Raw genomic sequence first — 23978 nt, forward strand, 5'->3', positions numbered from 1 at the left:
ACAGCGGAGGTTCTAATATTTAGACATAAAACACTTGATACATCTGCAAGTATCTTAAAAAGATAAATTTAAGAAAATATGTAAAAGTGGAGAAAATGGCCTCAAACCTCAGAGGGCATAAACACGTCTGTATTCAGTTTTAACCAGTGATTTGGTGTTTGCGCTTAGAGTGCAGGGCCACAAACAAAAACCTTGTTTAGGGGGCCACCAACATCCTAGGGCCGGCCCTGACTCCACATCTTCTCTCGTTTACTGTGTGAGAATCTAATTAACAGGAGTTCATTAAGAGGCTGATTTATAAACTGACTCTGGATCAGTTAACAGCTCTGCCACTAATTACTGTTGGTTTTAATCGTCTCCACTCTCACTGTACGAGATGAATTAACCTGTTGTATAAATATTATTATACATTAGAGCTGCAATTAAATTAATCGTCAACTATTCTGATAATCTAATAAATCAGTTTGAGTCGTTTATTTTAAAGAAAAAAAGCTCCAGATTCTCTGATTGCAGCTTCTTCAATGTGAATATTTCTGGTTTCTTTGTTCCTTTATGACAATAAACTGAGTCTCTCTTTGGTTTGTGGACAAAACAAGACATTTGAGGACGATGTCGTCTGGTGGTTTGGGAAACACTGACTGATGTTTTTCAACATTTTATTGACCAAACGACTAGTTGATTAAAGGAATAGTTCACCAAAAAATGAAATTCAGTCATTAATGAGTGACTCCCCCTCATGCTGATGAATACTCCGGAGGAGTTTTTTATTCCTCAAAGGTCATCTGGAGACCCGGGAGGCCGGTTCGTAGTCCAACCAAAACTTTATATGAGAGTAATAGGGCCCGACATAAAAACGTCCATAAAACTACACAACAACCATTTAATATTCCTCCACACTGCTCGTCCACTGCAATCCAAGTGTCCTGAAGGGAGATAGTCCAGAGTTTGGACTGTTGAGGCTGTAAAAATGTCCTAAATGAGGTAGTTTCCAGTAAACTCTGGACTATCTCCCTTCAGGACACTTGGATTGCAGTGGACGAGCAGTGTGGAGGAATATTAAATGGTTGTTGTGTAGTTTTATGGATGTTTTTAATGTCGGGGCCTATTGACTCTCATATAAAGTTTTGGTTGGACTACAAACCGGCCTCCCAGGTCTCCAGATGACCTTTGAGGTATAATGAATTTCATTTTTTTGGTGAACTATTCCTTTAACACTCATGATCTGGATTTGTTAATCTTAGAAAAGTTTGTATCTTGATCAGACTGGTCCAATCCAACTTCCTTCTTTCTGTCTTTCCTTTATTCTTTCTTTCCTTCCGTCTTTCGTTCCTTCCTTCTTTCTTTCTGTCTTTCTTTCCTTTCTTCTTTCTTTCCTTTCTTCTTTCTGTCTTTCCTTCCTTTCCTTCTTTCTTTCCTTTATTCTTTCCGTCTTTCTTTCTTTCCTTCCGTCTTTCGTTCCTTCCTTCTTTCTTTCCTTCCGTCTTTCGTTCCTTCCTTCTTTCTGTCTGTCTTTCTTTCCTTTCTTCTTTCTGTCTTCCTTTCCTTCCTTCTTTCTGTCTTTCTTTCCTTTATTCTTTCTGTCTTTCTTTCTTTCCTTCTGTCTTTCATTCCTTCCTTCTTTCTGTCTTTCCTTTGTTCTTTCTTTCTTTCCTTCCTTTCTTCTTTCCATCTTTCCTTTCTTTCTTTCTTTCCTTCCTTCTTTCTGTCTTCCTTTCCTTCTTTCTTTCTGTCTTTCTTCTTTCTGTCTTTCCTTTATTCTTTCCTTCTTCCAATCCAATCCAACTGGGATAAAAGTAAAAATGGATTATCTATCTAGATTATTGATCCTGGATGGAAAAACAAGAGATTTCATAACCTAGATCCAGATTAAACCTTTTGAATCGAACAACTGAGGTTCGTTTGTGTTTGTGTTTCTCCTTCAAAGTAAAAGCACAGAAATAAATCAAATCAAACAGCACAGCAGCAGCAGAGTTTGTGGGTTTGTTTCCTTTTTATTCCCCAATAAAATGTCTTTACAAATGTTGTCAGACGACGATGACGCTCTCCTCGGCTGCGCCCGCCGAGGCCACACACACAAAGGACACTTGGAAAAAAAACAACAGAGTTCATGTCGACAGAAATAAAAACTCCCTCCCTCCTCCTCTTCTCCTCTCCTCACTCTCTCTCTCCACCAGGACCAGGACACAATAAATAGTTTCCAGAGCAACAAAAAAAACCAAATAAAACAAAAAAAAACGGAAGAAGAGGAGAGAGAAGTGCTCCACATCCTCCATCGTTCATCAACACACTCAACTCACCGTTACTGCAGCTTTTAATTTGTAAAACCAAATCGACCGAACCGACGACGACAAAGACGACTCTTTGGAGCTTTTTTCTTTTTTTCTCCCCCAAAAAACAACGACAACATCCACATCAACATCCACGACGACAGCAACAACTCGTCTGACTCACAGCAGCAGGAGGAGGAGGAGGAGGAGGAGGAAGATGTCAAACTAAAAGTATATTTCACAGTATGACTGACGACCAAATTGATAGTGAAGTGAAGGAAGGAAACAGCTGATTTTACCGGGAGGAGGAGATACGTACAGGTGTGTGTGTGTGATGAAAGGGGGGTGATGAGTCTGGAGGTCAAACACTGCAAAAAATCAAAATCTTTCCAAGAATATTTGTCTTATTTCTTGTCAAAATGTCTCATTTCTAGTCAAAACTAATCTCTTTTCACTCAGAATATGACTCATCACCTAAAAATTATCTTGTTTTTAGTCAATTTTCACTTGTTTCAGACGATTTTTCAATTGAAATAAGTAGAAAAATCTGCCAGTGAAAGCAAGTTTAAAGGGATAGTTCAACATTTTGTCAAATTGGCCCATTGCCATAATCCCTATAGTCATAGCAGTACGTTCGTTACCTTTAATTGTCTTGGTTTCCCTCATCAAACTCATCAAATACACAATCCAACAACTCCACAACGCTCTGGTGGACAAGTTGTGAGCTGCACATTCACCACGCTATGAGATAATAACACAACGTTACCACACAGAGTTGTTTTAGAGGGAAATTCAGAGACTGTTGATGAAAAACTGTCCCTGAAGGCAACGTGCATCAGCTGGTTTTGCATGAATTTCCCTCTAAAACAACTCTGTGTGGTAACGTTGTGTTATTATCTCATAGCGTGGTGAATGTGCAGCTCACAACTTGTCCACCAGAGCGTTGTGGAGTTGTTGGATTGTGTATTTGATGAGTTTGAAACCAAGAAATCCCATAATGAGCCTCCGTAGCGTAGCTCTGAGCAGCTCGCGGCTCTGCTCCGCCATTCTAAAAACAGTTTGCATCGACAAAAGATAACGAACCTACTCCTATAAAACCGGTAATGAGCCAGTTTGCCAAAAATGTTGAATTATCCCTTTAAGTGCTTGTAATAAGAAAGAAAAACTTGCTCCACTATCAAGATTTTTCTACTTATTTCAAGTGAAAATCTGCTTGAAATAAGTAAAAAGTGTCTAAAAACAAGCTGCTTTTTAGTAGAATTTGATTTGTTTTGACTAGAAATGACATTTTGACTAGAAATAGGACAAATATTCTTGGATAGATTTAGAGTTTTTCAGTGGAGGATGACCAGGTGAAGTCTGCTAAAAGCTCAGGGAGCGAGTGGGAGGGGGAGTGGGAGTGGGAGGGGGGGGGTTCAGCCTTTCTTCTCCTCCAGGACCTTGTGCAGCTCGTCGGCGTCCTCGGCCGTCTTGACCCGGATCAGCAGCGGGACGGGTTTGTTGGGGTTCTTGTCGTCGGTGGACGGGTTGGGGACGCACACGACCATCACGTTGCTCTTCCCCACGCGGGAGCACGGCATCGACGGCTGCACCATGATGTTCAGCAGGATGTTTCCTAGAGGAGACCAGGACAGACAGAGACGTTAACACTGGCTCTGTATTGTCTTTGAGGGTTAAAAAGTTAAAATGTTAAAGCAGAAGTAAGTGGTCCGGTCGTTTTCGCTAATGCTGCGTTCCTGGCAGGCTTTTGAAATCGTAAATTACAGCTTCAAGTCACGACTTACGACTTTGTAGCGTTTCAGGCAACACACTCGTGTTTTTCCGACCTGTTTTACCGGTGAAAGTCACTATAACGGCCACTCGTAACTTCCGACCGGTGAACTCGTACCAGATCGAACTGGTACGACTTCACGGTCGGAAAAATACGAGTTTCCTTGAACGCACCATAACAGTCCTCGTCCCTACGTCGCCACATTCACGGCGTCCCTTGGCTGCACACACAGCCCTGCATGCCGTTCTCTCTCCTCATTGGATAAAAACTGTAGGATACGATAAAAGTTTTCTCCTGGGCTCAGAGCAGAGCAGAGTGACTGACAGACCCGTGTTTCAGACCAAACACTCTATAGAAGTGATTGCTGTCGGAAGATACAACTATTTAAGACTTATATTAACACAAATATATCACTTACTTCTGCTTTAAGTTAAAGTTCATAAGTTGATAATTAAGCAGGTCTAAAAGAGTATATGTGTTTTGGTTCGAAGAAACCGCGTCAGAGTGAGCGCTCGGCTCGTCAAGTCCAGCTATGCTGTGTTTTTTCTGTTACATGCTAGTTCTCATGCAAAAGGTGTAAAAGTGAGCACAGACGGCTAAACAGACAGACTGCTAAATAATATGGTTGGACGCTTTTGCCTTGGAGAATATATATCTGTGAGTATAGTATGTCAATAGTGCTACATGATTGTGTACTTTTGTTTAAGACATGAGTAGTTATGTTTACGCTGAATATACTTTGCTAGCTGTCAGTAGCTTACATGCTAACTCTTCATTGTGCTAATCTATGGATGCTAATTGAAATGTATTCATACAATGCTACTGCAAGTACTGTAAGTAAATTGTGTTTCCATTTGTGATAATTTCAGTTTTACGGAGGAGAAATAGAGGACTCCATTAAAGGACCAGAAAAGATCAAGCCTTGTGGTTTTTTGGGATCGAGCTTCTATCCGTTTCGTTAACTGACTGTCTAGCTTTGCATAGCCACACGCACTGCGAGGGCAGTACAGTCTCACGGGAGGAGACAGCACGACTACGGCGGCCCTGAAGGTTCAACTCACTGCAACCGACGACAGAAACACAGTAAACTGAACCTGCTACAAACTCACAAAGCTTTATTGTGTCTCTGGAAACACTTCCTGTTGTGTTGTTTTCTGTCTTTCTTTCTTTCTTCCCTCCCTTCTGTCTTTATTTATTTCTGTCTTTCTTTCTTTCCTTCCTTCTGTCTTTCTGTCATTTTCTTCCTTCTGTCTTTCCTTCTTTCTTTTTTTATCCTTCTTTCTGTCTTCCTTTCCTTCTTTTGGTCTTTCTTTCCTACTTTCCTTCCTTCCATCTTTCTTTCCTTCTTTCTGTCTTTCTTTTCTTCCTTCTTTCCGTCTTTCCTTTCTTATTTCCGTCTTTGTTTCTTTCCTTCCGTCTTTCTTTCCTTCCTTCTTTCTATATTTCCTTTCTTCTTTCCATCTTTCTTTCTTTCCTTCCTTCCTTCCATCTTTCTGTCTTTCTTTCCTGTCTTCCTTTCTTCTTCCCGTCTTTCCTTCCTTCTGTCTTTCATTCCTTCCTTCTTTCCGTCTTTCTTTCGTTCCTACCATCCTTCCTTCCTTCTGTCTTTCTTTCCTTTCTTCTTTCCGTCTTTCTTTCTTTCCTTCCTTCTGTCTTTCTTTCCATCTTTCCTTCCTTCTTTCTGTCTTTCCATCTTTCTTCCCTTCTGTCAGTCTTTCCTTCCTTCTTTCTGTCTTTCTCTCTTCTTTCCTTCCGTCTTTCTTTCCTTCCTTTCTGTATTTCTTTCTTCTTTCCTTCCTTCTGTCTTTCTTCTCTTCTTTCAGCCTTTCCTTCCTTCTTTCCATCTTTCTTTCCTACTTTCCTTCCTTCTTTCTGTCTTTCCTTTCGTTCTTTTGTTTCTTTCTTTCCTACTTTCCTTCGTTCTTTCTTTCTTTCTTTCTTTCTTCCCTTCCTTCAGTCTTTCTTTCTTTCACAATAAAGCAAGGGACCAGTCTGGGGCCTTTAGTTGTTTTTCTTCTTGACTTAGTGGCTTTGACAATAAACTGAGTTTGTTTGGTTTATTACAACGTCGATATCACATGATTCACATGGTATTGATATATATTATTGGTATTTATATACATATGGACTGTTTTTCTTCTGAGTTTCTATTGTGTTTTGTGTCTGTGTGTTTTTCTTCAGCAGCAGCAGTGGTTTGAGCCTTCAGGGCCACCGTACTGACTTCTACAACACAACAGGAATAAAAAACCTTCCAGACTTCCCATGAAGCCAGATTTCTGCAGGCGATGCCAAATCAAACTTTGTTTTATGTGGAACTTAAAAATCTTTTTACGACTCTGTCTGTTGAATATGTAAAAACAAGAAAACTTTCCAGACATCCGGTCTTATGGAAAATATTATGGTCCATATTACTAGATAAAATATTTCTACTCATTTTTTTCCTCTTTTCTCCATTTTAGCGAAATGTTTAATTATTTTTTGCTTCTTTATTGATCAAATTTATCTTTATGCACCTGGATACATTGTATTTCTTTATTTTATTTACGTCAAGCTCTGTATTTTGTGTGATATTTTTATTTTTCTGTACTTCACTGTTGTTTCACGTTTGTATAATGTCTCTAATATTATAATACAGTTTGTTTAAAGCTGTTTTATGTTTCTACCAGGGTATATACAGGAATCTTGAAGTTCATTCTAATACCTTTTTAAGACTTTTTCAAGACCTTCTTAATATTTTTCAATACTTCACTGCCGCTTCAAGCTGTAACCATTTACATCAGTGACACTTTTAACTTAACAGTTAAATCAAAGGCAAATTTTATGAAAAAAAAAGCAACATTGCTCCACTCTCAAAAAACAAAAACAACAATCTTCTTTTCTTTTTTATGTACCGGTTCATCTTTGTTTTTTAATAAAATGAATAAATTCACACACTTTTACAATGTTTTTTAGGACTCAAACTCTTGGACAGCTAATTCTGAAAAAATACCTTCAAAATTTAAGACTTTATAAAGTCGTGAAAAGACTTTTTAATACTTTTTAAGGGTCTTAATTTTCCCAAAATTGATTTATCACCATTTAATACTTTTCAAGACCCCGCGGATACCCTGTCTACAGAGGGAACATGTGAGCTGCAGTTCCTCCAGTCGTCCAGCAGGTGGCGCCGTTGCCTCAACAAACAGGAAGCAGCAGCTGTTTCACCTCCACCTCAACTTTAATTACATCTTCATCTCCATCCGACTAATTAATCCAACGTCACAGCTGGACGAGGAGGAGAAACAACTTCTCTTCTTTTTTTCTGCGTTTTTTTCCTTTTGTTTTGTTTTGTTTGTTTATCCGTCTGCCCTGTGTCAGCTGACTCTTTTTGACCGTTGCCATGGAAACTGTGCCGAGATGTTGAGTGTTTCTCTCCCATTTCCTCCTCCTGACATTCACAGACGGCAGCGATCAAACCGAGACGGATGTTTACTACCATAATAATAATTATTATAATAATGATAATAATAATAATAGAAGTGTGTATGAAAGCCTCAGATGCTGTTGTTGCTATGGAAACGGCAGCCGTCAGTCATCTTACCCAGGTTGGTGTCGGCGCGGATGATCATCTGGGTTTTTCCGTCGGCCGTTTCTTTGAGGTGCAGAGTTCCCACGCCCTTCTCCTTGAACTCTGAGTCCTTCTTATAGAACATCTTACACCTGGACACACACACACACACACACACACACACAGGTCAGCTGTTATAGCAGTTTGAGTCTTAAAGGGATAGTTCAACATTTTGTCAAATTGGCCCATTGCCATAATCCCTATAGTCATAGCAGTATAGGTTCGTTACCTTTAATTGTCGGCTCATGGCTCATGGGATTTCTTGGTTTCCCTCATCAAACTCATCAAATACACAATCCAACAACTCCACAACGCTCTGGTGGACAAGTTGTGAGCTGCACATTCACCACGCTATGAGATAATAACACAACGTTACCACACAGAGTTGTTTTAGAGGGAAATACAGAGACTGATGATGAAAAACTGTCCCTGAAGGCAACGTGCATCAGTGGTTTTGCATGAATTTCCCTCTAAAACAACTCTGTGTGGTAACGTTGTGTTATTATCTCATAGTGTGGTGAATGTGCAGCTCACAACTTGTCCACCAGAGCGTTGTGGAGTTGTTGGATTGTGTATTTGATGAGTTTGATGAGTTTGAAACCAAGAAATCCCATAATGAGCCTCCGTAGCGTAGCTCTGAGCAGCTCACGGCTCTGCTCCGCCGTTCTAAAAACAGCTTGGGTAATAAACCTACTGCTATGACTATAGGGATTATGGCAATGGACCAATTTGCCAAAATGTTGGAATGAACTATCCCTTTAAATCAGATTAAACTGATCGACTGCATTGATTATTAACTGATCAGGTGTATTGATAACTGGTCGGGGTCGGTGTCGTACTTCTTGGAGTAGAAGGCGTCGTCCTCTTTCACCTCCTTGACGTCCGGTTTGGGCGGCTCCTCCGACTCCTCCTCTCCGTTCTCGGCTGAAAAACAAACGACACAAAGAGTCACATGACTGTTACAGCCTTTAACAGCCTTATCAATAACTACGATCAACTATCCTGACAGTTTATTAATCGTCTGATAATAGTTTCATCATCAACGTTGTTTTTTACATTATAACTAGTTTTTCTCTGCAGATGCTAGAAGAATTTTTATATAAACTAAAGAGTTAATCAATAATGAAAATAATCAATATCTGTAAAGTGTCAAATTCCTAACATTAATGAACAACTTGATTTACACATTTTATATGATTAACAGTTAGAAGAGCAGAGTCACAACGTCTCAGACTGAACTGAGGTGGATCAACAGAGCAACATTGTTTCTGTTGTAAAGTAAAACAAACTATAAGAAGAACAAGAAACTGGAACCAGTTAATCAATTACTTATAATTTATATTATTTGTAATCCGTGCAGCTGTAAACTGATCAGATCAATAATAATCAGACTAAGGTGAGACACTACAGGTGAATAGAGTTTAAAAAACAGATATCACCATGAAAATAAATATGTTAATGAGGCAATATCTGATGAAATATGTGCTAATTTGCATAAATTTCCAGAACAGAAATCTGAACAATGGATAAAGCTACTTAAAAAAATATTGTTTTATTTTGTTGACATATTAGAGTCAGAAGTTTTTACAGAGGAGGATTTTGGATATCTCTTTTTATCACTCTGTAAATGAGAAAATACTGTCACCAGCAGTAAAAAAAAATCACATTTCTCCATGTTTTTAGTAATAAAATGTTGTATAAACGAGGCTGTGAATGATATATCAACAATCCCCTCTGTAAAAACCTTCAGAATATAGAAAGGGATCAAAGTGGAAGGTTTGGTGTCTGGAAGTGCTGCTGAAGTGGAGATTTCTAGAGAGGAGTCTCATTTTGAGAAAACGGCCTTTAAAGTCTTGGACTGTAAAATTACAGAGATTGTTATTGTCAATCCTACTTTTACGACTGGTTGCTGATACAAAGGAAATGACCATATTTGGAACATGGAGAGAGCTTTACAATGATACCTGACATGACATGGCTCAGACTAACTCCTGGTGAGTTTAGGAGAAATCTACTGACGACTGACAAGTAAAATTAAAGTAAAATAAAAACTTTATGCGGATTTTCTACCATTTCTTTCCACTATCTTGAAAGAAAACATGTTAAAGAAGAGAAATGACCCAAAATATCAAGATTCAGTGCACAAAAAAACAAAGTTATTGCCCGTAGTGTCGTGTTTCAGCCGTAAATACTTTCTGTTTACCTGCAGGCGGAGCGTCGTTGCTCTTGGCGCCGCTGAAGGACAGAGGAGCCGAACCCGGAGCTCCGAACAGGGAGGAAGGCTGACCGGAAGAGGAGGAGGAGGAGGAGGAGGAGGAGAAGGAGAAGCTGGGGATGGAGGTCTTGGAGCCTAAGGAGCCGAGGACGGAGCTGTCCACCTTCTGACCGAAGTTAAACGTGACGCCGGCCGGGACGGGAGCGGCGGCGGCCGAGCTCGACTCGTCTGTGGGTTTTTTACCGAAGGAGAACGGAGAAGAGGAGGAGGAGGAGGAGGAGGAGGAGGAGGGAGGAGCAGCAGGAGGAGGAGGAGTAGCTGTAGTCTGCTTCTTCTTCTCCTCCGAGGAGCCGCCGTCAGCCGGAGCAGCGGTGGCGGTCGTTGCCGTGGCGACAGCGGCAGCGGCGGTCCCGTACTGGCGCTCGATGCTGGACAGGTGGCGCTCGTAGTCCCTGAAGATGGGGTTGAGGTCGCACAGCGGGTTGTCGTTGACGTGTTTGGTGATCCAGTCGCGGACGGAGCAGTTGAGCGCGGTGAGCTGCCGGCTGTACTCCTTGTTGCTGCTGCTGGAGGGGGCGGAGCCAGAGATCTGCTTCGCCGCCGTTGCCATGGCGCCGTTGGTCTGCTTGGTGATGATGTCAGAGGAGGAGGAGGAGGAGGGGCCGTTGAACGTCAGACCTGAAGAGAGAAGGAGGGAGAAACGTTACAGCTGGAGGAGAGAGAGTTTTTTTTGGTAACACTTTACTGTAATAGGTATTCATCAGATTTCATTTCTCCTTTATTTATTCAGGGAAGGTCAATTGAGAGGGAGCTCTCTTTTTCAATGACGCCCTGATTACAAAAACACAATTATACAATATACAAGGTCATGATTCACAATTACATACAGGTTGAAAAACATTCGATAATAAGTTTTTAAAACTATCTAAGGAAATAAGATGATCCAGTTTCAGACAGTTTTGTAGATTATTCCACTTTTGGGGGGCATAAAACTGAAAGGCAGTCTTCTTCCGCAATTCTGTCTTGATACTGGGAATTTGTAAAACCAAGGTGTCCTGTGAACGAGTGTGTAAGTTACAGACTCTAAGTGAGATTAAGCTGGTAAGATAAACAGGTAAAATTTCAAGTAAGGCTTTGTAAATAAAAACCATGCAATGTTGTTCCCTCCTTACACTTAAGGACGGCCAGCCAACCTTATTATAAAGAACACAGTGATGGGTTCGGAACACATCTCCAGTAATAAAACGAAGAGAGGAGTGATAAAGTGCAGCAGATTGACATAACACTGTCATAACCATCAATGAATACTTATGACAGCTGTGGTTAAGTGTCATTCGGTAAGTTATGTTTTAGAGTTTAGAGTTTATTTATTTAGCACACAAATTTCAATGGTGCACGGAGGGAACGAAGCCGGTTGGCTTGTACATAGGTTCCACCCCTATAACAAATTACAACAAGACAAATTTCAATGGCTAACAAATAAACATAAAAAAAAAGAGATAAAGTGCATACATAATCAATGTTATATGAGCAAAAATGAACAGAAATGAGGAAAAAAAATAAAGAAATAAAGTGCAAAGTGATTCGGTAACAAATAAAGACAATAGAGATAATATACAAAAAATTAATTAATTAAACTCATAAAAAGACAAAGTAAGGATGCAACTTTTGATGCAAAGTTGACATTGTTTGAGATGTTTTTGTTCTGACAACTTGACATAAAGACAATTTAAACTGTCATAGCAGACCTAATGGACAAACTTTAAAAAATTATGTCAAGTTCTCATAACAAAAACATCTCAAACAATGTCAACTTTGCATCAAAAGTGACATAACTTACCGAATGACACTTAACGACAGCTGTCATAAGTATTCATTGATGTTTATGACAGTGTTATGTCAGTCTTATGAATACCTATTTAAGTAAAGTGGTACCGTTGTATTTTTTAGTTTTAGTTTAGTTTATTTCGGACATGTTAAAAGAAATAAAACGTAATACAGAAATGGACAGACATAACAAATAAAAACTTTGCAAAGACAACATATGAACAAAATTTAAAAAATCTTTGAAAATAAAGATAATTTGATTTTTTTGTTTGTTTGTTTTTTTCATATCCGAAAAGGAGTGGGAAGAAGTAAAACTTATTTACTCCCACCCCTTATTCATAAATTATCTATCAAGTTATCCAGTCATTATAGTCTATACAATAAATTAATAAGAGGAGGAGGAGGAGGAGAGAGAGAGAGGAGGAGGAGGAAGAGGAGGAGCCCCTCCCCCCTCTGATGCTGCTGCAGACGACCCCCCCCCCCCTCCTCCCATCATGCCCTGCAGCGACACCACGACATGAAATGAACGAGCGAGACACGAACACACAGACGACGCTGATTCAGCTCAGAGAGACGAGGAAGAAGAGAAGAGGAGGAGAAGAAAAGAGGAGGAAAAGAGGAAGAGGAGGAGAAGAGGAAGAAGAAGAGAAGAAGAGGAGGAAGATTAACATCATCTCCATCACTTTAAAGCTCCGCCACAGAGAAACTAAAATATTCATTTATATTTTTATATTTCCTCTGATTCTGTTCGTCACTGAGATGAAGGAGTTTTATATTAAATTTAAATTTTCACTGTTTCAGCAGAAGTTTATTATTATTGAATGGATAAAGAATTAAAACATATAAAACTCTCTGAGCTTCGTTGTTTAAAGAAGCAGCAGGTTCCTCTTTTAAACTCAGAGTTTCAAATTAAAAGCCTCTCTTTGGTTTTCCACCTCAAGCTTTTATAGTGAAACGCCCGAACAGAGGAAGTTCAAACAGCAGCAGGTTATAGGAGTTATGTTTTATAATATGACCGTACCATGACCTTTGTTAAAGGTTACATAACATTGTAGTTTCTCAGAGTGGCTTCCTCTCTCTGGATTTATACATCTCTGTTCTTGTCTTTTGGAGCTGCATCAAAACACGTTCTACATCTGGGAGGCTTTCATCTTTCCACATACGGACTTCCTTCTCCTTTCAAACGGGGGTTTGTGCAAGACGCTACATCTGAACTGAGCTAAAATAACCTTACATAGGCAGGAGGAGCTTGTGTTAAAGTCGGGCGGACGTGTGCGTTTGCTTCACCTGTAAAGATGGTGCCGCTAAAAAATAAAAATAAAAATAAAAAGGAGCTCTGCTGTTCCTCTCTTTGGCTGCACTTTATATATAAAAAAAGAGTTAAACATTGGAAGATCTAACCTCCATCTGAGCACAGAACAGCTGAGCCAGAGAGAAACAGATGTGGCGCTGTGCAGCTGCTGAAGCGTCTGTGTTTTAAAACATCTAACTTCATTCAGTCGGCTGTAGGTAAACTTACAAACAAAGACGTGTGTGTCATTTAATTCAGACTGTAGTGTGCACTAACGTTGGCTGGTTTGAGATGTGTGCAGGAATTTCCCCAGTGTTTCACATACATTCATTTATTTATTCGTGGCGTTGGATTGTGTATTTGATGAGTTTGATGGAGGGAAACCAAGAAATCCCATAATGAGCCTCCGTAGCGTAGCTCTGAGCAGCTCACGGCTCTGCTCCGCCGTTCTAAAAAGCTTGCACCGACAATTAAAGGTAACAAACCTACTGCTATGACTATAGGGATTATGGCAATGGGCCAATTTGGCAAAATGTTGAACTATAACTAACTTTAAATTATGTGCGATACCAGTAACATCCACACCGACTCTCAGGTCCTGGAAACACCAATAAAGTGGCTACATGTCGGTTATCTGCACTAAAAAGTTGGGAAACCATGAAAGTTTAAAATGTAGAGTTCAAAAATGCCATTTAGCCCTAGATTATTTATTCGGTCTGATGATTCAGTTCTGGTAGGAGAGGATAAACATATCAAAAGTTATGTCCAAACCAGTATTATGATTGGCAGACAAATACTTGTCAGAGGATGGAAGACAGAGGGGGTGCCCTCTCTTCAAGAGTGGGCTGTGGAGGTGGCACGAGTTGCAGCTTTTGAAAAGATGTCATATAAACAACTGGGTAGATTGGATCTATATGAAGCAAAGTGGGGCAAATACGTAAAATTCATAAAGGGTTCCTGATATGGGTTACATGGTGGAGAGAAGCAAGCTGTCATTATTGTGGGTAAATACAGAACAGTGCTTCTTATTTGTTTGCATTTTATTCGGCTATTATTGCTTTTATTTCCTCATTTGTTAACCAATTATCTCTTCAATGTAGTGACTACTTTGTGTTGTATTGACCTTGTCTGGAATCATTCTCTGTGCCTAATTTTGTTATAGTTATTTTGTGTTTTGTCTACATTGATGCAGGCTGTGTAGCTGTACATGAAGGAGCACAGGGGTTGATGTTGGTAAACAGAAAGGTTGGATGATGATTGTCTGACCTGGAGCTCCGGACGCGGCCGGGGAGGAGAATCCTCCGAACGACGGCGTGATGCTGTTTCCGTTGGTCAGACCCCCCAGGCCTTTAAAACCTCCTCCGTTCCCAAACCCAGAGAACAAGGTGGGAGTCGAGCTCCCGCTGCCCGTCGATGACGCTGCCGCTGCTGTCGCCGTCGCTGCTGCTGAAGCCGCCGCAGTCAGAGAGAAACCTTTAAAGCCTTTAAACGCTCCTGGATTCTCACCCTGAAACACACACACAGGACAACTCAACACACACACAGGACAACTCAACACACACACAGACTGTAGAGAGGAATCTAGACATGTGACGTCATGATGACTTGGTTTTTACAATGAATCGCAGCATTAAACGCCACAATTACTTATTCACAAAGATTCCTAAATACCGTCACTTTCCAAAAAAAGTTTATGTCAGAATCATAGAGACAGGTGACGACAATGTACAAACAGATACTGGGTAAAATTACATTAATAATGAAACACTGAATAAAGCCCTATTCGCACGGGATTAGTATTACCTGGGGACGCCTGGTGATTTGTAAATTACCCCCCCACGTCTGTGTTTCTTGCGGTGCATTCGCACGGGATAAGTGAAGTCTGTATTTTACACGAATTTACTGACATTCAGGCTCCGATATGACGTCAAAGCTGCACGTGGTAACATCCGCTGCTGTCACATCCATGTGCGAAGCAAATGTAAATAAAATGTCAAAGCAGCAACGTGACTTTGCAACAGTGCAGTTGTTGTCACAGTAACGAGCCGTCATGGCATTTGTATTAAAAAGCCACATGTCAATATCCTCCGAAATTTCGCTTTTTTTATGGATCTGAGCTGTTTATTCAAATGGGTCTCCAGTACCGAGACGAGACTGTATTTACACCTAAAATGGTGTCAAAAATGCCGCTCATAATTTCCACCGCAGCCTCCATGTTTCAACCCCTACAGTAGCTATGGTTTCAACCGGGGAAGAAGTAGGAAAGGCGCACAATAAAAACAACAAAAACAAAAAATGCCCCTCAATTACTGACATGGCGCATTCGCACGGGATTAAGATCACAGACATCCTCCGTGATTATTACAAATTACCAGAGGTCCCCAGGTAATACTAATCCTGTGCGAATAGGGCTTTAGTAAGAATTTAAATGTTAGTTTGTCATTTGTAATAAAAAAAAACAAAAAACAAAAAACCTATGAAAATGAACTTAAAGAGCAGGTTTTTACCTCGGCTCCAACGTTTCTGCGTTTGGCCTTTTTAATGGCTCGATTCTTCAACACATCTACACTGGCGACTGAGAAGGTTCCTGCCTGGAGAAGGAAACACACACACGGTCAGACATCTGCACAAAACAACCATAAGGTTTACATTTTCATTAGCTTTTACTTTTATTTAGCTTTTCAGTTTGTTTTCGTTTTAGTTCATTTATCTGGATGTTTAGTTTGAGTTTTTCAGGCGTCAGGAGGAAAAACGTTGATTCATAGAAGCTTTTGAGAGAAACAAAGATAAACTTTCAACTTTATGGGATTTTATTCTTTAGTTGAAGTTTCCATCAGCCCTCATCACCATCACATTTACTTTTATCTACTGAAATAGTCCTGTATTGAGCTGCTGTGGTGTTTTCTCCCTGCAACTTTAGTTGTTTCTTCAAAAACTAAGCCGATTTTATATTCAGTTTAATTTTAGTTAGTTTTGTATTGTTCGTCGTAGTTTTTATTTAGATTTAATTTTTGTAAAAAACTACTACGGTAATCATTTTATTTTTATTTCAGTGAACCAGTCAGTTCAATCAATCAACCAACTTTATTTATATAGCACGTTTAAAAACCACAGGGGAAGCCAAAGTGCTTTACACTGAGACGTAAAATAGGTTTAAGATTGAGGTAAAAGGCATAAAGGCACAAACACAAAGTCACTTCAAAAGACAAACAAGAAAAAGAAACAAAAACACAGCAAAATACAGAATAGAACAAACTCACTGCAAGTGCTTTTAGGGAATGACAGACAAAAAAAAATTAAGGTTAGTTAAAGGCGAGGGAGTAAAAGTGCAGAACAGTTATTTAGTTAGTTATTACTAGTTAGTTATAGTTATATTAATGCTTTTATACTTGTAGTTATTATATGTCTATGTGTGCTCTTAAATTTACCCTCACGGATAAATAAAGTTATTTGAAATGATTTTTTCACAGCAGTTTTAGTCTTAGTTTTCTGTGTATGGGTTGGTTTCTGGGTTTTTACAGTGAACTAACACTGGAGGAAAACTCCTCTGGTCTGGACCGTGATGTTAATCCTCCGTCAGCGACTCCAACATCAAACTATGACGGATTAAACTCTCAGTCAGACGAAGAACATGACCTGGTTGCTATTGGTTACTGCTTCCTGTCTCCACGCAGGGTTTGTTGTTAAAGTGTGTTGATGTTGGACTCACCTCCTCCCCCTCCTCCTCCTGATCCCAGTTCCTGTCCGTTAGCTCTTTGTCAGCGATCCTCTTCGCCATCCCACCTGCTCTGTAACACACAAGGAACACAAACTGTTGGTGAACTATATTCATATTTGACAGTTTATTACAGTTATTACAGATGAGTTCACGGACCAGAGCTGAAACCAACTATCAACTTATCAATTAAATTAAATATTAACTGAAAACAAATTATGGTTATCAGCTACTTTAATGTCAAATAATTTAGTTGCACAAATGTAAACATCTGACAGTTTCTTTGGCAGCAAAAGTTAAGTGAAGATTTTTGTGTTTTTGAGTGTTAATGGTTCAAAATAATATTTTACAATGATGTGACACCCTGGACTCTGAGAACATAAACAGACATGTTCACTATCTATCTATCTATCTATCTATCTATCTATCTATCTATCTATCTATCTATCTATTATTTTGAATAATAGGGTGTTATATTAGTATATTCCGTTTCTAATATTTACATTCAAGGAAGGAAGTGCTGTAAAATAACAATACCCAAGGATGTCTGGAGTTATATTAAAGCATCATTACTAGGTCAAATACAGGTGTTATTTCCTGCCTTGAAATTAATTCAGGCTAAAAAGGAATTTAATGAAAAGTGCAAAAGTAAATACACCATAAGTTATGATCCTATGACCTGGCACTTTAATACCTTTTAATACCGTCTTCAGAAGTTGGTTATGTCTCTCTTGTGCTGTCCTTTCGTTATATATTTACCCTATTAGCTATTTAACTTTCTTTTGTAAATGGCTGTCTTCTGCCTCTTCTCTTTTTTTAACTGTTGCTGAATCACCTGAATCTCCCTACGGCGATCAATACAGGTTTCAATCTAATATAATCTAATGTAGTTTTCATTGTGTAATAAAATAAATCAAACGTAAAAAGCTATTACAGTCTGTAAACAGCCTCTGAACTTCAGACGTAAATACTCTAACAGCGTTAAAGCTCAGTCACTAACAGACTGAATATTATCACTGTAAATAATTTAAACCATTGTAAATAATAAGAATAACAACCATCGTGTCTCAGTATTTCCAGTCTGAGTGTGTCTCATCTTTAAACCACCTCCACCTGCCGCTCTGGGCCCTCTCTCCCTCTCATCTCCATGGTGACACATTAAAAACCAACTTAAATATCCGTTAATTAGCTTTACTCCGTTAGCTCCGGCGCTACGCTAGGCAATGCTAGGCTAGGCTAGCGGGATAAAAACACAGCAAACCGAGTCGGATAAAGGGTGAAACCGGTAAAAACAGTTAGATTAACAGTGCAGAGATTTAACCCAGGTAATAATAGTTACACCTGGTGTGTAACGTTCACGTCCAGGCTGTTAGCCGGTGAGCTAACGAGCTAACAGCCGTTACAACTGACCGGGCCCAATGTTAGCACGTTAGCAGCTAACGGCTAACGTCTTAATTAAAACCAAACGCACCTTTTCTTTTTCACTGCCTGTAAAAGAAAATCCCGACTGGTTTCCGGTGTGGCAGCTCCAGGGGACGCAGAATGCCGCTTCAGAAACGTGACTTCAACACCTTCACAGGTATAAAAGGAAATGATAATTAAAAAAAGTCAATAAACCGCTGAGATTTGAACGAGCCTCTCTCACGCCGCCATTTCACACAGCGGAACATCCGCATGGGCTCACGCGTCCGACAGACCGTCCTCTTTGCGCATGCGCAGCAGAGCGGCGCCGCGACCCTGGGAGTTGTAGTCCATAACAACAACTAGCTTGAAGCAGAGTTAGCTGGAAAAATAAGACCACAAAGGATTTGGAAACGTTATTTAATGTAGTTTATTTCAGTTTTTATTGATTAACTTTTTATTTTATTTTATTTTTTTATTGTTTTTTACTTTTATTTGTTTTAATAGGAACTGTTTTTTAGTAGCCAAGGTCTTTTTGTAAGCTACAAACAATTATCTACGTAAGTTTATTTATCCCAATTTGGTTGTAAAAAAAGAAAAAAGAAAAGTAGAAAAATATGCAAATATGGAAATTTAAAACGATTTAAAACAAACATAAAAATACAAAAAACAAAGAAAGAGATTTAATTTTCTATTCATTCATTTAGGCTACATATTTGGTATATTTTATTTTGGGGCTTTTTACTTGTATAAGATTCTTAAGTTTTGTTATTTCTGTTAACTTTAGTCTTGGCTTCTCAACACCACAAATACTTCAATAAAAAGTATCCTATATCTTCTACATGAAAATTCAAATTAATATAAGGTTAAATATGATTTAGACTTTATATATTTTCTTTTCTAAGGCACTGAATATATGTGTCTCAGTATTCTGTTACTTCATCGAAACATCAACACTTTAAAAAGAGTTAAATAAAAAGTGTCAAAGTGCTGGAATCGACCTTGATCGTGTTTATTTGTGTGTGTTTATTGGGCTGCAGCTGCAGAGGCGACTAATCCTGAAGCTCAGAGTGAAACCATCAGAGGTGGAGACGTGTGTGAGATCTTCTCCTGGTTAATACAGGATTTAAAGGCACAATAACAGTTTTTTTTTTCTCCTTCCCAGCTTTAAAGTGTCTCTCATCCTCACAGACTGGAAAACATCCTTTTTTTTTGGCGTGAGGCATTAAAAAAATACCCCGTTGCTGCTGCGTGAAGGTCAGAGCAGCTTTGAGCGCTGCAGATGAGAAGTGACAGTTATCAGTCACTGCACCTGCACGGGGTAAATGAACTCGGCTACACATGTCCAGCTTTGATTTAAAGGGATAGTTCACCCAAAATTGAAATTTAATTCATTATCACCCTTATGTCGACTATAAGGGCTGGGAGAAGTTTCAGAGTCCTCCGTGGCTTCTCTGAGTTACAGGGGGTCTCGGCATAGCAGTGCATGTCCATATATAACGGTTGCAAATGGATACCAACTGTCTTCGTAACAAAAAGACACACCAAAAAACATCCAAATACCTCCATGCTGCTCGTATGTAATGTCCGTCTTGTATTGAAGGCCCGAAATGCTAAATTGTCCCGAAAAAAATTAAATACGTCTATATTTCAAGCTTGTTTCGAGAAGCTTCCACTACAAAACAAGCTTGAAAATATAGACTTATTTAATTTTTTTCGGGACAATTTCGCATTTCGGGGCTTCAATACAAGACGGACATTACATACGAGCAGCATGGAGGTATTTGGATGTTTTTTGGTGTGTCTTTTTTGTTACGAAGACAGTTGGTATCCATTTGCAACCGTCATATGGACATGCACTGCTACGCCGAGACCCCCTGTAACTCAGAGAAGCCACGGAGGACTCTGAAACTTCTCCCAGAAATTTCAATTTTGGGTGAACTATCCCTCTAACCTGCCTTCTCACTCCCAGCTTTTCCCCTTCAGCTAAATGGAGATTCTGGGATTTAGCAGCAGCAGCAGCAGCAGCAGCAGCAGCAGCCAGTCCATTTCAGCTCCTTCTTCTTTCCTCCTCTGTGTTTCGGTGGATGCATGCATGCAGAGGGGGGGGGGCTCATGGGAGATCGGTGGGGGTAAAATGGTGCAGAGTTGGGCAGCAGATGGCTCGTCTCCAAGCTTTCAGCATCCCGGTCGGCCTTGCCAAATAGGAACAGGTGCTGGAGAAAGTAGGAAGTGAGCTGTGGGCCCGTGGCGGCAGCAGGAGACCCTTGACCAGCTGGCGAGGAGAAAATGGAACGAGTTGGCAGCGGAAAAAAGAGACAACCTGTATAATGTGCAGAGGAAAACAGGCTGAGGGAGGCAGGGCTGCTCTAAAGCCTCTAAACACAACACATGCACCAGCACAATGCATCATGGGAAATCATTCTGAAGGGGCCAGGGCTTTATTTAAATCATATATCTGGGAAGGCTATATATATATGACTACATAATATATAATAAATCAACATGTTGGAAGAGTGAGTGCCTTATACAAGTGGAAAGTTAATCTTGTAAAGGTTAGAATATCATCCAATCCACTTTATTTAGCCTATAGCACATTTACAAAACTCTCATGCTGAGTTATCGTGTAAAAGTTTATTTATTTCAGAAGTTCAATTCAAATAGTTAAACTCATGCATTAGGCTATAGATTCATTACAAATAGACTGAAATATTTCATACCTTTATTTCTTTTAATTGTAGTGATTATGGTTCCTACATTTAATGCAAACCCACAATTAGTTTCACTTTTTGAATTGTCTAGAGAGTAGATCAGTGGTTTCCAACCTTTTTTGGCTCGTCGTGACCCCATTATGACATCAAGACTTTCTGGCGACCCCATGATCATCAAGATGCACCAGCTCAGATATTTTTATATGCTGCATTTAGTTTGAACTCGATTTATATTTGAGAAAGTGAAAGTATAGATACAGTTGTTTAAGATTGTGTGTGGTGTTTTTTAAAATAATAATTAGTTTAAAAAATTAGAATTTTTTAAAATCAATTACCGTACTTTCTGGACTATAAGCTGCTACTTTTTCCCCGCCCCGGTGTCCCAGCTCTCCTCTCTGCACCGCCACACAAACACGCTCCGTAACCTGTAATCTTTTGTTTATGATGGTTAAGACTACACAATCACACGCCGTAACATCGTATATGTTATGTAACGTTATCCATATTCGGCTTCATTGTAAACAAATGCACATGGGCGAAAGGAGTGTAACCAAAACAGAGGAAAAGCGAGCGGACTGTCACAGTTCCCTACTGTCTTTCTGTGTAAATATCTCATGTTACAACATGAAAACCTGCGGCTTATATTCAAGTGCGGCCTATATATGTGTGTTTTCTTTTAACATTTAGCTGGTGCGGCTTATACTCAGGTGCTATATAGTCCAGAAAGTACGGTACTAGACATTTCAGGCGACCCTATTTGAATTTCAGGCGACCCCACGAGGGGTCCCAAACCCAAGTTTGAAAAACACCAGTCTAGACCTTGTCTAGCTGCTGTATTTAGGTGCTGTAATTTCTATTGTACAATGAGGTGCCATGTCAAAACTAAACTAAACTAAACTGAACTAAACTGAACTAAACCACTGAAATAAATGAACTTTTCAATGATATTCTAATTTATTGAGATGATCCTGTAGCCTACATGATATATTAAAGATGAACAGGAAAGAGGCTGATGTGTCCAGGTCATTGTCAGCAGTGAAACAGACGGATCATTATTGGAGCTTTAACGCTCCTCAGTTTTACTTCCTGTAGCTTTAAAGCTGTTTTTAATGTGGCCGTCATCATTTATTCTGTGAGGTCTGAGACTCGTCGTGTCACTGGGTTTAAAGCTGGACGACGTAGTAGCTAGTAAACCTCTGAGATTTGATGTGATGTGGCCAATGAAACGTTTAGAGACAAGAAAAAGAATCAGTTGAAACAGTTTCACATCGTCACTCTGACCTCTGACCTCGGTGAGTTTGAGTTTTACATCAGAGACGTTCATCAGCTCCGAGTCTGAGTACTGTGATTGACACCTACAAAACCTGTCTGTGTGTGTGATTTTGAAAAAGTTAAGGTAAGAAAAACTTAAAAATTGTTACTGAATCTTCAAAAGGAATAGTTACTGCATTGATGCAAAGTAAAACTACTTTTTCATAACTTATTTTAGAACCGTGTTGAAAATGTGTGTCAAAATAGATACAGCAGGTATGCACTGCAAAAACTCTAAATCTTTCCAAGAATATTTGTCTTATTTCTTGTCAAAATGTCTCATTTCTAGTCAAAACTAAACTCTTTACACTTAAAATAAGACCCATCATTTAAAATTAACTTGTTTTTAGATCATTTTCAATTGTTTCAAACAAATTTTCACTTGAAATAAGTAGAAAAATCTGCCAGTGAAAGCAAGTTTTTTGTGCTTGTAATAAGGAAGAAAAACTTGCTCCACTATCAGATTTTTCTACTTATTTCCATTGAAAATCTGCTTGAAAGAAGTAAAAAGTGTCTAAAAACAAGCTGCTTTTAATGTGATGAGTCTTATTTTAAGTAGAATGAGATTTGTTTAGACTAGAAATGACATTTTGACTAGAAATAAGACAAATATTCTTGATAAGATTTTGAGTTTTTGCAGTGTGTCCAATCCAATAAAGGGTCCAATTTCAAAAAAATTATAATTTTCTGACAAACGTTCATCAGCTCTGAGTCTGAGCACTGTGATTGACACCTACAAAACCTGTGTGAGTATCTGTGTATCTGTGTGTGTGTGTGTGTGTGTGTGTGTGTGTGTGTGTAAACGCTGCAGCAGCTCCGTCCTTCCTGCTGCTCTGATAAGACCGAGGCCCTCAGCCCCGGGGCCGCTGCTCTCAGCGGGGGGTCATTCATTCACAGACCTCTGAAGCCTCTGATGCCGGTGGGGGGGTGGAGGGGTGGAGGGGTGGAGGGGCTGCAGAGGGGTGGAGGTGGGGGGGGGGGGGGGTTCGTACGATCTTCAAGAGCTATGATGATGAGGACAGAAGAATCAAAGGCGTCCGTCCGTTTCCCCCGGAGACGACTGATAAACTATTGATCAGCGGCCGTGAAGGATGTTGAACATCAGCGATTATTACAAATGAGGAGACACAGAGTTCTTTAACATGGTGCAACTACGTCTATACATTCATTCACTCACTCATTCATTCATTCATTCATTCATTCATTCATTCACTCATTCATTCATTCATTCACTCATTCATTCATTCATTCATTCATTCATTCATTCATTCATTCACTCATTCATTCATTCATTCATCCAGCTGCTTCATTTATTTACAGCTTCATCTCAGTAAAGTATAATATAAATAAACCCTAATATGGACAGTCACTCTGCACTACAACATTTTGCACAACTTTGTATATATCTTTATTCTATTCTTTTATATAGTATATGTGTATTTATCGTATACGGTATGCATATTTCCTTTTTGTATAGTATAATATATGTGTATCTTTTGCACTAGAATATTTTAATTCATTCTATTTTATTTTATTTTATTTAAATTCTTATTATATTCTGTTTTTTGGTACTTTTATGTTTGCACCGGACACCAAGTCAAGTTCCTCGTGCTGTAAACCGACCTTTTACTGCTCTGGGCAATAAAAAACTGTTCTGATTCTGAAGGAAAAGTTTATTTATGTCAGTGATTTAATACAAAAAGTGAAACTAACACATTATATAGATCCATAATAACCCCCTTTTGTCGCCATTTGTATCAAATTTGATGCATGAAAACACATGAGTTTTTCAGACCTCTACATCCTCACTGAAAAACCTCATGTATACAATCAGATACATGCAATGACCAGATAATCCACCAGGG

The 23978-nt window shown here is 39.3% G+C and overlaps 1 protein-coding gene across 1 annotated transcript; it reads right to left on the bottom strand.

Moving 5' to 3' along the window:
* Positions 1-3682: 3682 nt before the first annotated feature.
* Positions 3683-18355, bottom strand: nup50 (nucleoporin 50). The gene is made up of 8 exons (XM_085769415.1): positions 18162-18355; positions 16685-16763; positions 15483-15566; positions 14242-14482; positions 9846-10535; positions 8482-8566; positions 7616-7734; positions 3683-3882 (listed from the first exon to the last, which is right to left on the bottom strand). Exons 2-8 carry the CDS (start codon positions 16751-16753, stop codon positions 3683-3685), a joined length of 1488 nt encoding a protein of 495 aa, XP_085625541.1. The 5' UTR covers positions 16754-16763; positions 18162-18355.
* Positions 18356-23978: the final 5623 nt, after the last annotated feature.

The sequence above is a fragment of the Trachurus japonicus genome, chromosome 23, assembly GCF_045865225.1.
Source record: "Trachurus japonicus isolate A0001 chromosome 23, Traja_1.0".
NCBI lineage: Eukaryota > Metazoa > Chordata > Actinopteri > Carangiformes > Carangidae > Trachurus > Trachurus japonicus.